The sequence below is a fragment of the Balaenoptera borealis genome, assembly GCF_965194805.1.
Source record: "Balaenoptera borealis genome assembly, chromosome: 5".
NCBI classification, from domain to species: Eukaryota; Metazoa; Chordata; class Mammalia; order Artiodactyla; family Balaenopteridae; genus Balaenoptera; species Balaenoptera borealis.
Genome location: NC_138862.1, coordinates 96,061,342 through 96,078,752, shown reverse-complemented (window position 1 = coordinate 96,078,752; position 17,411 = coordinate 96,061,342). Strand labels below are relative to the sequence as shown.

At 45.4% G+C, this 17,411-nt stretch overlaps 1 protein-coding gene across 2 annotated transcripts in view; it reads right to left on the bottom strand.

The window, feature by feature from the left end:
* The window catches only part of SLC7A14 (solute carrier family 7 member 14), a 140,277-nt gene that overhangs the window by 76,460 nt on the left and 46,406 nt on the right, over positions 1-17,411 (bottom strand). For both annotated transcript variants that reach the window (XM_082393993.1, XM_082393992.1), the window contains exon 2: positions 10,292-10,748. In XM_082393993.1, coding sequence (XP_082250119.1) covers positions 10,292-10,595 — 304 coding nt within the window. In that variant the 5' untranslated portion in view covers positions 10,596-10,748. The remainder of the gene's footprint in view (positions 1-10,291; positions 10,749-17,411) is intronic.

Below are 17,411 nucleotides of genomic sequence, written 5' to 3'. Positions count from 1 at the left end.
GAAAATGACGTTTGTACGGATGTGGGAAGGAGGTCACCTGTAAAGGGACGAGGCTTTTCACAGGTAGCGGGGAGTAGCCTCTGGCCTGTGCCACCTCTTGCTGCCCTGAGGGCTGAGGGAGCAGTACCTTGGCACACCTATAATTTTTGGCAACCTGCTTGGGAAGCTCTAGGTTAAGTACATTTTTCAAGTTGCACAAGTAGTAAATGGCCGAGCAGGGCTTGAAGTGAGGTAGGTCAGCTCTGGGACTAATTGCTCTGATACTACCTGGTGCTCCTCTGCTACGTGGTGTTGGGATGTGTGTGTGGGGAGTTGAGGCATTGGACCTTTCTTTACAAATCTTTCCGCTCCCTGAGTTCTCTTTTTCACCCTAACTCATACAGGCAATCTAATCTGAACTCTTCATTGTGCATAGGAGGAAATTGAGGTCAAGAGACGTGAATGACTTGCTCCAGGGTCCTGAGCTGCTGAGGGACAGAGCTGGAACTAGATCCCAAGTGTCCTGACTTCTGACCCAGGCCCTTTGTCTCTTGCAGCGCTCATGACTATTTCACGTGTGCCTGTCTTGTTTCTTTGCATCGATCGATGCCAAGCCCTTTGTCTCGGAGTTCTTTCCTGTCTTCTGCGGCACCCTGCCATGCTGAGCCCAGGGCCGGTGGCCAGTCCCTCTCACAGCCGTGCTGGGGGCTCTCGGTATGCACTGTCCACCCCAGCAAGTGCTGGAGAAGATGTAAAAGAAGCCCAGTTTCTCCTGGGTTTGCTGGAGGAAACTCATTTTCACAATCAGCAATTTGAGAAACTTGCATATTTCTAGTAAACTGCGCTCACCTTTTCTGAACTGGTAACTGACATCCTTCCTACAGGGCTGTCAATCCAGCCCCACATAGAAGAGCTACATGCACTTCACAACACCCTTCTCACTGCTGACAGGTGACAGAAAGCCGCTGAGCTTAGAAGTCATTTTCATGACCTGGGTTACAGAAGTTTTGAGCTAGAAAAGTGCTCTCCTAATCAATGGAATAGAATGAGCTACAGGCTCTTTTGAAACCCTAATAAGAATGAGGGTTTCCTTGATTCATTCGATTCTCTCTGGCCAGTTTTTAAATTTTTTGAGGGGGTGTGTCTGCATGGAGCAACATGGTGGTAACAGTCTCTGGAGCAGGCAGAATCGAATTGAGACTTGCCTTTTGCCGCTGACTGCTTCGTTGCCCCGGACAAGTCACCCATCCCCCACAAGCCTCAGTTTTGTCATCTGCAAAATGAATCTGACAGTGGTACTTATTTTGTAGGATTTGTTGAGAGGATTGTGCAACTGGTGTTCAGCTAGTGCCAGGCATGTTATCAGTGCTCAGTGGCTTAGCTATTATGATTGGGCATACTACAGGAAAGCTACTATCACCTACCAGGGAGGCTGAGAGGATTAAATGAGGTAGTATATGCATGGTGCCCAGGGCACAGAATTTGCCTAATGATAATAAAAACAATAGTAATAATAATAGTAGTGACTAACATTTATTGAGTGTTTACTAACTTATGTCTTGGAGACTTTACAAACATCAGGGGCAGCTGCCATCATTATTAAGATTTCAACCTACAGCTGTGTATTTGGACAGTATTTTGGAGAGCTAGTCTTCAAGAAGCTTGAAGACTGCCCTGAATTTGTTCATCTTTGCATTTCCTCTCTACCCTCTCACCCACTTTGCATTTCTGCCTCTCCCACCCCCCAGTGTGGTTAAGAGCAGTTCTCAGATATGTTTGGGGGAACAAATAAATGCAAGTTTGTGGAATGAATGAGTGATCTTTGGTCATTGAAAATAGGTTGCAGAAGGGCCAGCCCTTCTGGTGGTCACCTCTCAGGTCTGGCTTCAATTTGGGGAGGGGAAAATGGTCTGTTCTGAAAAACAAAACAAAGAAACTCACCAGACTATCTAAATAGATCCTAAATCTTTAGCGATCTTCCTCGGCATGAAAATCCAACCTGAGATGAACACTGGAACGAGGAGACTCTGCTTAAACTTTGCGAAGGTCTGCAGAACAAGCCCAGGGAGGCAGTTGGGAGCCTCGTCTGTGGGAAAGAGCTCTGTACCCCTTACCACCTCTCCAGGGATTCAGTTACCAGGGCTCACCTAATGATGGTTGAGAAGATGCTAAAGAGCAAGTGAGGATGGCAGGAAATACAAATGATCAACCCCAGTGCTGAACAATAAACTTAGAGTGCCAAGAAACATACTGCTCGGTGTGAGGGTCCTTTGCTGCCTTTTAGACCGTTTCATCCATTGCAATTTATTAATCCCCATCGAATGAGAAAGAGTGTTTTGCTTTAAAGATCTCAGAGTCAGCTTGCTGAAATGGAGGACCGTGCATTTTGGAGTCCTGCAATCTTAGATTTGAGTTCTGGCTCTGCCAGTAAATATCTGCCTGCTTCTCAGGAAGTTACTTTAACCTCTGACCTCCTGGCTTCTCATCTGAGAGCAGAACTAAAATCACCCCTCCTTCCACTGGCTTGATGGGGATGGAGAGGAGGCGCTACACGAGAGCACTGTATGCAGTGTTCTGAACACAAAGATTAGTTTACTGTACCTCGTGGTGTTCTGTGGCGGGGCTCTTTTCTAGAGTTTTCTGCTTCTGCCTTCACTTTCTTTCACCAGGATGGTATTGTAAATCCATTATTCAAATGACATTTTCTCAAAAAATTCTCATTTATTATGTGCCTTTTCTCAGCTAGAAAGAGCATCTATCCTTCTCCCTCACCCTCCCTCATCCAGCCATGCCCAGATCCTCTTCTCCGTCCCAGGCTTCCTGTCCGCCCCCACTTCAGGGCCTAGAGCCTCGTAGTCTCTTGCCTGTTCTGTACAATATGCACACTGCCAGATTCCCCACCTCTGTTCTCTCCCCACTGTGTTACCAAAAGACAGATCTGGTCACGCCACTGAACTTCTCAACGACTACAGAATGATCTCTAACCTTCCTGCCCTGGCCCCCAAGTCCCTCCTTCTAGAACTCACTTTGTTTAAATGAATGATCCTGGTGGACCATTTTGGTTAGGGGATGATAGTCTTTGGAGAATGGCCAGGATGAACTTGGAGGGTGATAGAAAGATATGTAGACTGCTCTGGATAAGATACGAACAAGAGTTTTAGGGCTTGACGGTGAGCAGGTGAGGGAGTAGAAGGTCAGTTTAAAGGAGGAAGGCTGCCCATCAGTGGGGCTGGAGGCTGAAGTCAAGAAGAACAGAGGGTTTGTGGACATTCTCTAAACTCAGGGAGAATTGGAGTAGCCTATATTCCATCGTAAGCTTGATGTCTGCTGGGATGAACTGCATTATATCGCCTATCTCTGGCCCAAACTTTCCATAAAGTTCACTGCACATACAGCTTTACCTGCTTTGCTTTAACAGCTTTGCTGTTACTTGGAGGACGGGAGGGGCTGGGTATCATCTAGTTGGATGATGAAGTGAAGAAAAGGGCAGAAGCCGATGAAACATGGAGTGGAGACAGAGACTCTACGGAAGCAGAGATTCAGAGCTGGAGGAACTAGGAGGAAGTAAGCTTCACAACTCTCTAGGTTTATTGAGGGAAACTCTAGATTTTCTGATTGTACATTACTGGGAATCAGAACAAATTTTACTTAAATGTTTCAGAACCACTTGACCTCAGCAAACTGGAGGGCTTAGGGGCTATGCATCGATTATACATGTGGCAGTGACAGCTAGTTTTCCTTTTCTTTCCCACCAATAGAACCCCTATAATACTTGGGTTGGCAATGTACCCAGTCAGAAGACTACATTTCTCAATCTCACTTGCTGTATCTTAAGTGTCCAGGTTTTAAGCAATATAAATGGAAGTTATAGGAAAGGATTTATGAGAAAGCTTCTTTAAAAAGGGGCAGAAAGGTGGGAAATGACCTGCCTCAACTTCCTGTTTCTTTCCTGCCTTCCAAAACTCAGACAAGTTGACTGGAGCTTCAGCAGCCATCGTGGATCTTGCAGTCACCTTGAGGATGGAAGCCAGGTATCCAGAGGGTAGAGCAGAAAGGTCAAGGGGCCCGATTACCTATGACTGCAGAGCTACAGTAGCAGCCTCCTTCCAGACTTCTTTTATACAAGAGAGAAGTGAAATTATCTTTCCTTTTTAGTTTTCTGCTGTATCAATTGAACCTAATCCTAGTCTGCTAATACAGTAGCAGAATAGCAGAGTGATTCATGAGAGGGCTCTGGAGTCAGACTGCTTTCACTCTATTCCTTGCTCTGTCACCTCTTAAACAAGAGCCTTAAACCAATTACCAAAGGTTTCAGAAGCCTCCTTTTTCTCATCTGTAATATGAGGAAAATAACACCACTTACACATGGGGTTGTTGTGAAGATTGAGTAAAATAATGTGTAAAGCAATTAGAACTCTTTAGGTACACAGTAAGTGCTCAGTAAATGGTAGCTGCTGCTATCATTATTATTATCATTACTATTATTGCCATAATTACTTATCAGGTTTAGCATTCATCTCCATTAATGGAGATGATGGGTCCTTTAAGGTAGAGACAATTTCTTATTTATTTTTGGTATTGCTCCAGGACTGGCATATGGTAGGTACTCAATACAGCTTTCCCAAACCATATCTTATTAGATTTTTGCTACTATTTCTCATGAGCAGATGATAAAAATTACTGGTATTGTGTACTGGGCAGGGGACTGATACTATGCATGCTTACTGTCATTTAATCCTTACCAAAACCACCTGAGAAATGGGCTGAAAGGGTAGTTGTAGACAGTGCAAGAGCTTAGGAGTCATTCAGACCTACACTCTGTTTGAGGTTCAATTTTATTAATATTAAAAGAACTGGAAATAAACAAGTTTTATTTCTCAACTCACGTTCCGTTCATAGGAGCCTCTTGGGGCAGATTACTTTTAATAGCCAGGTGTCGCTGACACGGAGGCTTTGCTTTGTGTTTCATCCCAAGCCAGTGAACTAGAGAACCTCTATAAACTACCCTCCTTCCATCCCTCATCTTGCAACAAAGCTGTCAGTGGGAACCAGGAAGAAAAACTATTTCCCCTATCTGGTTTATACAGTCTGGTATATACAAAAGAGTTTTAAGGTTTGGCATGGGCACGGGGTCTGGCTGTGGGCTGCTGAGCTATTCAAGAGTAGATAAGACCTTTTGGACAAGGGTAAAGGTTACAGCACAGGCTGCTTCCTCTGATAAATTTCCCTCCACCTGTGATAGGGCTGTGGCAGTTGTGGTGTTGGGGCAGGAACGGTAGGAGGAGCCTGGGAAGTTTTCTTTTTTTAAAAAAATTTTATTTATTTTTGACTGCGTTGGGTCTTTGTTGCTGCACACAGGCTTTTCTCTATTTGTGGCAAGCGGGGGCTACTCTTAGTTGCGGTACGAGGGCTTCTCATTGTGGTGGCTTCTCTTGTTGTGGTGCATGGGCTCAAGGTGCGTGGGCTTCAGTAGTTGTGGCTCACGGGCTCTAGAGCACAGAGCCCAGTTTTTGTGGTGCATGGGGCTTAGTTGCTTCGCGGAATGTGGGATCTTCCCGGACCAGGGATTGAACCCGTGTTCCTTGCATTGGTAGGCGGATTCTTAACCATTGCGCCACCAGGGAAGTCCCTGGGAAGTTTTTGTAACTTTGGGTCTTGTCAAATTATAGAGAAAGTGGCTCCCTCTCTTAGATTTGTTTCATGTTATAAGCTGGTTTGCATCTCATGGGAGATGATGCCACAAGGGCAAAAGTCTCTGAAGAATCTGCTGGCCAAATAGTTCCTGTTTCCTCTTCTTGTAGGTCATGGCTATTCCAGAAGTAGGTCCTGGTTCCTATAGTGGAGTAGTTTTTAACCCTGGCTGCATATTAGAATTCCCCGGGGAATTTTTTTAAAAATGCCAGTTCCTGGGCTGTACCCCAGTCCAGCTGAATTAGAATCTCTAGGGCGTAGAGCCTGAACATCGGTATTTTAAAAAAGAAATAAACAGAAATTATAAGAAAATTTTAAAATGAGTCACAAACTGAGAGAAAATATTTGCAAAACCATATATCTAATAAAGAACTTGTATCCAAAATATATAAAGAAGTCTTAAAAGTTAATAAGAAAATGAAGACTCCAATTAAATAATGAGAAAAATATTTGAACACTTTACCAAAGAATATATTTGCATAGCAAATAAATACGTAAAAAGATGCTCAAAATATTCATAATTAGGGAAATGCAAATTGCAACCGTACTGAAATATCACTATACACCTTCTAAAATGGCAAACAAACAAATAAAACAACCACAAAAAAACACACCTGACAATTCTTCGTGCTGGCAAGGAACAGAGCAACTGGAACTCTCATGTATAGCTGGTGAGAATCAAAAATAATATAGCCACTTCGGGAAAAGCTCTGGCAGTTTATTATAAAGTTAAACATATACTTGCCACAAAACCCAGCAAGTCCGCTCCTAGGTATTTACTCAAGAGAAATGACAACTTGTGTTCACACAAAAACCTGTACACATATTTATAATGGCTTAATTCATAATGGTCCCAGACTGGATCAACCCAGTTGTCCTTCAACTAGTAAATGAATAAACTGTGGGGGGCTTCCCTGGTGGTGCAGTGGTTAATAATCTACCTGCCAACGCAGGGGACACAGGTTTGATCCCTGGTCTGGGAAGATCCCACATGCCGCGGAGCAACTAAGCCTGTGCGCCACAACTACTGAGCCCGCGCGCCACAACTACTGAAGCCGGCATGCCTAGAGCCCCTGCTCTGCAACAAGAGAAGCGACCGCAATGAGAAGCCCACGCACTGCAACAAAGAGTAGCCGCTGCTCACCGCAACTAGAAAAAGCCTGTGCGCAGCAACGAAGACCCAACAGAACCAAAAAATAAAAATAAAAAATAAAACAAATTAAAAAGAAAAAAAAACAAACTGTGGAATATCCATACAGTGGGATACTACTTAGAAATAAAGTGTAACGTCTCACTGATAACATGTAACACGAATGAATCTTAGATGCATCATACTAAGTGAAAGAAACTAAACTCAAAAGGTTACATACTGAATGAGTCCATTTATATAACATTCTGGAAAAGGCAAAAGTATAGAGACAGAAGACGTCTCTGGTTGCCAGGGATTGGGGGTGGCAGGAGGGGAAAATCACAAAGAGGTAACATGAAGGAATTATTTGGGGGGTGATGGAACTCTTCTGTATCTTGATTGTACTAGAGGTTACACAATTGTATGTATTGGTCAAAACTCATAGAATTGTATATTTAAAAGGGTCAGTTTTACTGTATGTACTTATAACTCACTAAAGCTGAGCCTCCCTCCCCCAATCCATTATTCAGAAGCAAATTCCCCAAGTAATTTAAATTCATAGTCAGGGTTGAGAGATATTGCTGGCGTAATAAATTCAAATCTAGCTTCTGTTATTTAAACTTCAGTTTCCTCATATGTAAAACTGGAGATAATAAAACCTACTTTGAAGAGATATTATGAGTTTTAAATGGGATGACGTATGGCAAGCTCCTAAGATAGGGTTTCGCACAAAATAATAATAACCACTTAATAGGTGCTACGTGCCAGGTGTTGTATGGGCATTTTACAGATACCTCATTTAGTCTTTACAACAGCTCTATGAAGTAGGTATTATTGTCACCACTTTCAGGGTGGAGAAACTGAGGCTCAGAGAAGTTATGGAACTTGCTCAGGGTCTCACAGCTGGTCAGTGGCTGAGCCAGGTTCCAAGTCTAAACTTATCGTTACTGATTACTTTACCACTCTGAAATCTTAATTTCAAGCATCCTACTCTTCAACTTCACTTCTATCTTCTAGTTCACTTTCTCAGTGTTTTTACTTCAGTGATTTCCTGACCTCATTGAGAACACCAGTCTTCATCGATCCTACCACTTCTCATAAATCACCACTACCTTCATGTTCTCACTTCCCTTCTCATCCAACCTAAGTTGTGTGGTCCAGCAGTATTTCCTCTTCCTTTTCTAGTATTCCTAGCCCCATTGCTTCTTTCCCCCTCTCTCTCTGCCTGGGAAAAGCTAAATCTAGTCAATCCCAACTTTTTCTTTATTCTACTCTTGCAACCAAGCAGCAGTTATTGCTGGAGATAGGTGCAGACATGGAGAAGCAGTGGGAAGTTGGGTCCAGAGAGAAGCTATACGGAGATGATGGTGTGGGAGTGGAAAGAAGAGGGTGGAGGGGGACTTTCCTTGGTTTAATGACAAAGGGTCATAGAGTGAGAGGCCTGGTTGAAGAAACCTGATATAAAAATGCTAACTTTGGCACAGTTATTTTGGTCCTGTCCCTGGCTGGGGGCTCTAGGAGGATTCTGGCTGGCCTCAGCTGGGAGATGTCAGTTACAAAGTGTAGAGAAGTGTTATGGGTGAGCCCATGTGCAGAGAGGGGCACCCCTACTGGGACAGAAGCAGGGCTTTCTTTTGGTACCTGGTGCCGTGGTGAAGGCACCAATTACTGGCCAGTACCAGGGCCTTCGGTGGAGCTGGTTCAGTGATGTGCTGGTAAATGTTTAACAACTCACTCTCTGAAAACAAACAGCAAACAAACAAACGAACTCTGATTTACAGCATTTGCAAACTTCTGTGGTGTAAATACTCCCTCCATAGCCCCAGTCTAGGTTACACAGCGCCCATGAGCACGATGTCAGGGGGACAGGCTCCCAGAATGTGACTGGGCCTTGTTCTAATTTCTAAATGTAATGAAGCACCTTGAAGGATAAGATGTGGGTGATTCATTTGTGGGAATTGTCATGGTTTGGGGGACTGGGCCTTAATAGGATGGGATCTAGAGGGGATTGTGCAGTCTGCATTGACCAGGCAGGACTCTGAACCGTCTGCCCTACGCCCTCTGTAGGACTCCCTGGTTACATGCCTGTCTTTTGTCTTACCACTGCTATTCTGTTCTATGTGCTAACATTTTTAGATTTATAAATTTATGGTGAGTAAGAATCTGGCACCTTCCCCCAAATACTTTCCTTGCCAAACAAGTTTGAAAATGATTGCAATCAGGTTAATATTAATAGAATTTCAAGCACCCACAGAATTTATTCATGTGAATAATTTATTTTCATCTATAAGGAAAAAATCCTCTATTCTGCAGGAATCTCAATTATTAGGATATTCATGCATATTAGAGAATGACTTCAGGAAAAGATAGTGGTAAGACCAACAAGGATATAAGCCATGACAGGAGATAAATAAAATCGGTTCTGGAAGTATTTTCCTCATCACATTAAAACGATGTCAGATATAAACGAGTGCACTTTCTGGTTACGTATCCCTAGTCTGTGCATCCCACATGGATGAAGACTGTTTAGTCTGGATGTACGATACTAATGTAGAACTCTTCTTGTGATGGTGTGCATTAGTACACAGGACTCCCAATGTAAGTTGGCATCTTTACTTCTCCAGAAACATTTGAAGAGGCCACAACATTCACTGCCAAGACATGAGTTGACTCACGTGATCTGCCAATCCCAAACCCAGCAAAGCCTCATGCTTTTGCAGTATAACCATCAAGAAGCAGGAAGTTTTCCTTTTCTTTCTTTTTCAAGGTGTCCATTGACCCATCCCCAGCATCTGGGAAGATACTGTGGATTCCAACTCAAGAGAAGAGGAGGAAAGAGGAAAAGGAAATAGAGCTATTTCACAAACTATTATCACCATGTAAGTCCTGGTACTTCATTAAAAAAAACAAACAAACGAGTTTTATGATTCTTTCTCAAGGAGAGAGAAGGGACTAGCTGAGCTACTTCTGCAGAATATCAGTCTGTTGAAGTGCTGTGGCAGATGGTGCTTTGTGATTCTCACAATGGCTTTATTTCCTAACTTGGTTTCCTCCTGCTTGGAGATCACAATGCCAGTTTGAGGCTCATCAAATCCCAATCATATCAGATTTACTGACTTGTCATTTTGCTACTCTGCCTATCCAGTATTTATTATTTATATCCTGGCTATATCCACCCCCCACGAAAGGACTGACCTATCTTCTCGTGAAAGGGAGACAGAATAAAAATAGAGCCATTAGGACATGACAGGGAATGAGAAGTTGGGCAATGGCTAGGCACCAGAATATTTATTTGGATCGAAAAACCAAAGAAAAAGGAAGCCACTACAATGAGCCAAAACCTAGCGCTGAACTCCCTGGTAGTCAAGGCAAAAAGGGAGCATGATGACCACTTGGCTCATCTCACCACTAAATACTCTAGGAGGGTGGGACGAACAGTAACAGGCCTGCAGGCACGCTCTCCACAGGCCTGCGCCTGCACGGGACGCTTACCTGACAATATGGATGCAACGGCTGCGATGATGAAGGACACAATGACGCCGGGTCCTGCCATCTCCTTGGCCACCAGGCCAGACACCACGTACATCCCAGTGCCCACGCAGCTGCCGACTCCGAGCGAGATGAGGTCCACGGTGGTGAGCACCTGGGCTAGCTTGGTGCCATGTGCCGCGGCGGCCCCAGTTCCCTCCAGCATGGACTCCACCGGTTTGGTGCGCAGGATCCTGGAGTGCACGGCGTACCAAGCAGCCCCCCACTGCACTCGCCGGGGGTCCAGGGAGGCGAGGAAGCCACTCATCCTGGGCGAGACGGCTTGTGGTGAAGGTCAACTGATGGCAGAGGGCTGCAGAGGCCTTAGTGGATGCTTCTGGAACTCATCTAGTGACCAGGGCTGTCCCTTTTAGGAAAGGTCGAGAGGGACCCACGGCAGCCTTCTGCTGGGAATGAATGTCTGCAGGAAAAACACAAGAAAAAGGAAGATGAGACCAAGTGGGAAACAAACCCATGGCTTGAAGGCACGGATGGAGGTCAGTGTACTGAACTGGTAGAACTGACCTAACCTGTGTATTTATAATGCAGGAGGGTTGCATGTCCCCCTTTGTCTTGCCTCCAGTCCTAAATGACAGTCCGTAGTTTGCACCGTGTGGCATAGTCGTTACGAAGAGGGTGGTCTGAGTCAGGGCTCTGCTACTTACGGTTCTGGGACCTTAGGAACGTTACTTCATGTCTCTGTGCTTTAGTTTCTACTGCATAGTGGGGATAATCAAGCCTCCTGCCTTGTGTCGATGTGAGAATTAAATTAGTGTTTGTCTAAAAAGAGCTTAAGACAATGCCTGGCCTGTGGAAAATGCTCTTCTGTCAAACTCTAAGTGCTTCTTACCTGGCTCTGCCAAGACTTGGTCTGTGATTCTTGGGCATAATCTCTGGGGACACAAATCCTCATTTGTGAGGATTTGTGAGATCTATGACTCTCAAGAGGGGCAGTGCCACCCCAAGGGATTGTCTTGGAACTTTGTTCTCAAATGAAATGAAGATGTTTTGAGAATTTTTTTGCTCTCAGAGGTTGGGTAGGGGGAGTGTTCATGGCATTTGGTTGGTGGGCCCCAGAGATGTTAAACGTGTGGGATGGTGTCGTACCATTTTCAGATATCGGACATTCTTTTTTTTTTTTTTTAATTTATTTATTTTATTTTTGTCTGCGTTGGGTCTTCGTTGCTGTGCGCAGGCTCTTCTCCGGCTGTGGTGAGCGGGGGCTACTCTTCATTGTGGTGCATGGGCTTCTCATTGCAGTGGCTTCTCTTGTTGCAGAGCACGGGCTCTAGGCACGCAGGCTTCAGTAGTTGTGGCCACGGGCTTAGTTGTTCTGTGGCATGTGGGATCTTCCCGGACCAGGGATCGAACCCGTGTCCCCTGCATTGGCAGGCAGATTCTTAACCACTGTGCCACCAGGGAAGCCCCGGACATTCTTGTAGGTGAAAATTCTGGTTATGATGATCTGAACCTAAAACCTAACTCTGTTTTACATATAAGCACATGAGATTATTTTGGATGGTTTTTTTTTTTTTTTTTTTTTAAAGGTAGATTCCTATTTTTTTTTTTAAATTTTATTTATTTATTTATTTACTTATGGCTGTGTTGGGTCTTCGTTTCTGTGCAAGGGCTTTCTCCAGTTGTGGCAAGCGGGGGCCACTCTTCATCGCGGTGCGCGGGCCTCTCACTATCGCGGTCTCTCTTGTTGCGGAGCACAGGCTCCAGACGCGCAGGCTCAGCAATTGTGGCGCACGGGCTTAGCTGCTCCGCGGCATGTGGGATCTTCCCAGACGAGGGCTCGAACCCATGTCCCCTGCATTGGCAGGCAGATTCTCAACCGCTGCGCCACCAGGGAAACCCTTGGATGGTTTTAATAGACAAGTACCTTGACTTTTCCAGGAAGACAATTATAGAATAAATTGAAGGAAGATTGTAAATTCTTTAGTTTTGAACTTAAGTGGAGTTCATCACTGTTTTAGAAAACCAAGACAGCCTTTCAGTGCAACCCATGGTGCTGCGTCACCCATTCAGCACACCTGTAACAGCCTGCCATTTGAAACTGGCACGTTTACAGTACTTTTTCATATAGTGCAAGCATCTCATGATGACAGCTGTACTTGCCTGAGTGTTTAAATACTGAAATATGTTATATACAGGCAGGTTACCCATGAATTTTGCTTTAGGATATTAAAGAGGGGTGTATCAAAACATGTATTACAAAAAAGAGGTGCTAGGTCTGATAGACTTGAGAATTATTGTACTAGATGATTTCTAAAGTTTTGTCAAGTTAGAAAATGCCAAGATTGTATGAAGTTACTTTCTTTGTAAGCCAGAAGCTTCATAAAATTCTATAAAGAATTTTTAAAGTACATCTGGAACATTGATTCCAAGTACTGTGCTGATAAGCCTAGGACATTTACATTTACAGCAAGTTCCAGCCCGTGTAATCTACCCATATTATTAATTAATACTACTTAGCACTTAATGTAACACTTGTCCACTTCTAAAAGCTTTGTAGATACAACCTAATTAGAAGAATCAGGTGAAATGTAGCAGTTTGGTTCACAGGGGTTGGGTGATGGACCTACTGCTTTAATTTCCTCCTAAATTTGACAGTGTTGCTTCATGCTGTGTGTTAATTCTTGACATCTTAGATATCAGTACATTTAGATAGTGCCACTGTATATACCAGAGTCATTCAAAAGCCTAGAGTGCCAGCATTTTTTTTTTAAGATTTCCAGATTTGTGAGAAAATGTATACCAGGAAGGCTGCAAGAACAACTGCTCAACTTGAGCTCTTGAGCTCTTGTGGGGAAATCAGTGTACATATCTATTTAATTTCAACCCAGCCAACATGTACTGAACATCCGTTATGTGCCAGGCATGATGTTAGGCTCAGGGATGCAAAGACACGGTCCCTGCTCTCGTGGAGTTTCCAGTCTAGAACTGGAGATGATGGTCACCCAAATCACAATGCAAGGGAGAAGGTTTTTTTTTTTTTTCTGAAAACCTTGTCTTTTCTTATTTTTCATATTACAAATGTATGTAGCATGGCCATTGCAGAAAAATCAGGCAGTATCAATAACATTCAGTGAAGATAGATAAGACAATTCAACACACAGATAGAAAAATAAAACCAGATCATTCTAGAGAGGGATAAGGGGTATGTTGTGGAGTCCCCCCAAAATTTATATGTTGAAGCTCTAATCCTCAGTACCTCAGAACGTGAGGTTGTTTGGAAATAGAGTCGTTGCAGATGTACTGAATAATTAATTAAGATGAAGTCACATTGCAGTAGGATGGGGCCCTAACCCAATACAACTGGTGTCCTTATAAAAAGAGGAAATTTGGACACAGAGCCACACACACAGGGAGAACGAGCTGTGAAGATGAAGGCAGAGATCAGGGTGATGCATCTGCAAGCTAGGGAACACCAAGAATTGCCAGCAAACCACCAGAAGCTAGGAAAGAGCCCTGGAACAGATCCTTCCTCACAGCTCTCAGAAGGAACCAACCCTGCTGACACCTTGATCGCAGACTTCCAGCCTCCAGAACTCCAGACAATAAATTTCTGTTATTTAAGCCTTGCAGTTTGTGATACTTTGTTATAGCAGCCCTAGCAAATGAATACAGGCTATAAAGGAAGTCAAGCAGGGTGATGAAAGGGCGAGAGGGTCTCTGTGGTCACAGCATTGGCTCCTGAGTGACGGGAAGCAGCCAGTCATGCCAGGTGTCAGGGGAGAGTGTCTCGCAGAGCTGGGCCAGCGGGGAGACGGGGTGGCCTGCTCTGGGAACTGAGTGACACTGGGACAGTGTGACGAGGAGGATTCAGGTACCACGTGAGAGCTTTACATGAGTCAACTAGTTAAATCTGCATTTACAGATGAGGCAGAGAAGACCGGGGAGGTCCACTAACTTCTCCAAAGTCATGGAGCCCATAAGGGCAGAGCTGGGCCTTGGCTCCACTTGCCAAGCTGTTATTCCTGGCTTTCCTGCCTGAGGGGCACAGGGTCAGACTGCTGAGGGTCTCTCAAACCAAGACAAGGGGTTCGTGTTTACTCTAAGAGCCATGAGAAGCCATGGGAGGGTTTTATTCGGGTGGGCAACATGATACGATTTACATTTTTAAAAGCTCATTGTAGCTGCTGCGCAGTTAACTGAAGACTCACGCCCGATGATGCGTCAGTGCCAGGACAGATGTATCGGTACAGAGGGGAGTGAGGTGCGGACCTGCTGCTGAGGGCGGCCATGGTTCTCCAACCTGGCTGCACAGGGGAATTACCTGGGGGTCTTTCAGGAACAATGGTGCCTGGCCTCAGCCCCAGAAATCCCAATTTAATTGGTCTGAGGTGTGGCATAGATGTAGGGATTCCTTAGATCCTTAGAGCTCCCCAGGTGATTCTAGCACAGCAGGGTTAGTTAGGGTCCACTGCCCTGTGAGTAGTGACTAAAGTGCTGGTGTAGAAAACCAGATACTGCCTGGGATGGTTAATTTTACTTGTCAGCCTGACCGGGCTAAGTGATGCCAAGTAGCTGGTAAAACATTATTTCTGGGTGTGTCTGCGAGAGTGTCTCTGGAAGAGATTAGCATCTGAATCGGTGGACTGAGTAGAGAAGATCCCCTCATCTGCTTGGGTGGGCTTCATCTGATCCGCTGGGGGCCTGAATAGAACAAAAAGGCAGAGGAAGAGCGAATTCACTGATTCTGCTTGAGCTGAGATACCCATTTTCTCCTCTCCTCGGACACTGGTGCTCCTGGTTCTTGAGCTTTCAGACTCAAACCGGGACTCACACCACCTGCCCCTCCCGATTTTCAGGCCTTCCGACTCAGACTGAATGACACCGCCAGCTTTCCTGGCTCTCCAGGTTGCAGACAGCTGGTCATGGGACTTCTTCGCCTCCATAACATGTGAGCCGATTCCTCATGTAAGAAATCCCCTCATATGTATCTGTATAAATCCTATTGGTTCTCTTTCTCTGGAGAACCCTGACTGACCCATGGCCGTTTTCCACGTGGGGTCCCAAGGCCGACAGGTACTTCCTGTTTCTCTTCCTGGGCAGGAAACTGGGCCCTTCAGCAGCAAGTCTTCTGCAGGCGGTGACTGTGGATCTGGAGATACCCTTTGGGATATTTGTCCTGATCAGCCCTTCCTCAGAAACTGTCACAGAGACACTGAGAAAAGAACCAGGCTGGTTAGGGACGTGACAGTTTCAATTTGGTAGATAATTAGAAATCATGGTGAAAACATAGAGAATCAACTAGAATAAAGGTTGGAGGTGGTAGAATTCCTTCCTGGCTCCATTCCCTCCATGTAATTCCTCTGAGTGATTGCTTTATTGGTGCAAACAGGGGCTTGGGGCATTTCCTTTCTTGGTTGGAAATTTACTGGAGAGAACAAAATGTACAAAAGAAAACATGCTTCTAAGTGACTATTGACAATATCCATATTCATTACCCCCAGATTATGTTAATCAAAGAGAGTTTTGGAAGCTTATTGCTGTTGTCTTTCCAAGATGAGCAATAAATGTGTGTTGTGCTTTCTCTAGCACTTTAAGTTTCTCAAAATATTTCACAGCTATCGCTAAGGAAGGCTTGCAGGGCCCCTGGGAGAAGGGAGTCATCATTGTGGTGTCTGGCGGCATGCTTGAGGGTTCAGTGGGCTCCAAGTATAATGACAGTAAGAGCAGGTTTGTGTGAGGATGAAAATAATTATGGCTTGGAAGTTCACCGACTAGGTAGGATTGTTGAATTAGGTTGGAGCCGGCGTTTGGAGGTGAAGAGAGGAAGGAAACGAAGGTTAATGAAACAGCCTCAAATCATTCCTGCCTGATTTTGCAAATACACTAAGGGATTACAAAAATCCCTTCCTGACACTTCCCACGAGCTGGTGTCCAGCCTTTGCTGGAACATCTGGAGCAGCAGGAACGTTGGCTGGTGGGAGCTGCCCCTTCACGTGGTTGAACAGTTAGGATTGCAACAAAATTCTTCTCATCGATGTCCCCAGGCAAAAGGAGGTTGCAGTTGAAAGTGCCAGGTTTGGTGAGCCCCTCCAGGTGACTGCAGGATCTGAAGGAGCCTTCTGAGGCCCCGCCCCCAACTCCTGTACCCTGGGTCGTGTGCTAGCCCTCCCCCCCCCCCAGCCCCGCTGCTTCTCCTCTGGGCTGAGCTCCTGGCTCCTGGTTAAGAACCTACTTCAGGAGCCAGGTCCCCCGGGTTCAAAGTCTGGCTCTGCACTTACTCGCTAAGAGCCTCTCCATGCTTCAGTTTTGCCATCTATAAAATGGGATAATAAGGGCACTAACTGGCTCGCAGGGCTGGTTAGGAGCGAAGGAGTTAGTGTGTGTGGAGCTTTCAGCACAGTGTCTGGCATACCTGACTGCCAGGAAGCGGCAGCCTGCCGGCATCACCCTCCTCTGGCCGACGACCAGGTCTTTTCGTCCCTGACTGCGGACACCCCCTCCCACCTCCCTAGGCAGCTCTCGGAGGGCCCCCGGCCTACTGCCCAGCCCTTACCCAGGGCTCTTCTCTGCGGAAGCTCCCCAGGATTCTATGGCTGCAGACTGTACCCCCTGGTATTTCACCCCTAGGTGTTCATGCTTGCCTTTTTCATGCTTTTAGGGAAGGGCTTTCCCCTCTCCCGTGTTTTGTTATCTAAAGGGGTGTCCTCAGCCGATTTGCTCGGACCTTTGGATGTTATATCTGCTCTCATTCCTTTACACCCTTGACTTTTCTGCCCAAAATGCACACACACAAAGGTGGCTAGGGCATGGTGGATTCACCTACAGTCACCACCCTATCCCTGAAAGCACGACCTCCTTCTGACTTTCTTGCTTGTGGCTTACTGTGGCTCACTCAGCCAGAGTCTTTGATGGCAGATTCTCTGCTGAGGTCCTGGCTTCTGTTGCTCTTCTGTTTCTTCCAAACTTGCCAGTTATGGCTCTAAGTTCGTATCCCAACTGCGGAGTCACTTGCCTGTCAGTCACTATGATTTCACACGGGGTGGCCAGATACAGGTCGGATATATGTGAATCCCAGGGTCTGCGGCGTCCGAACAGAACACGCTAGTAAGTTGAATTGAGATCT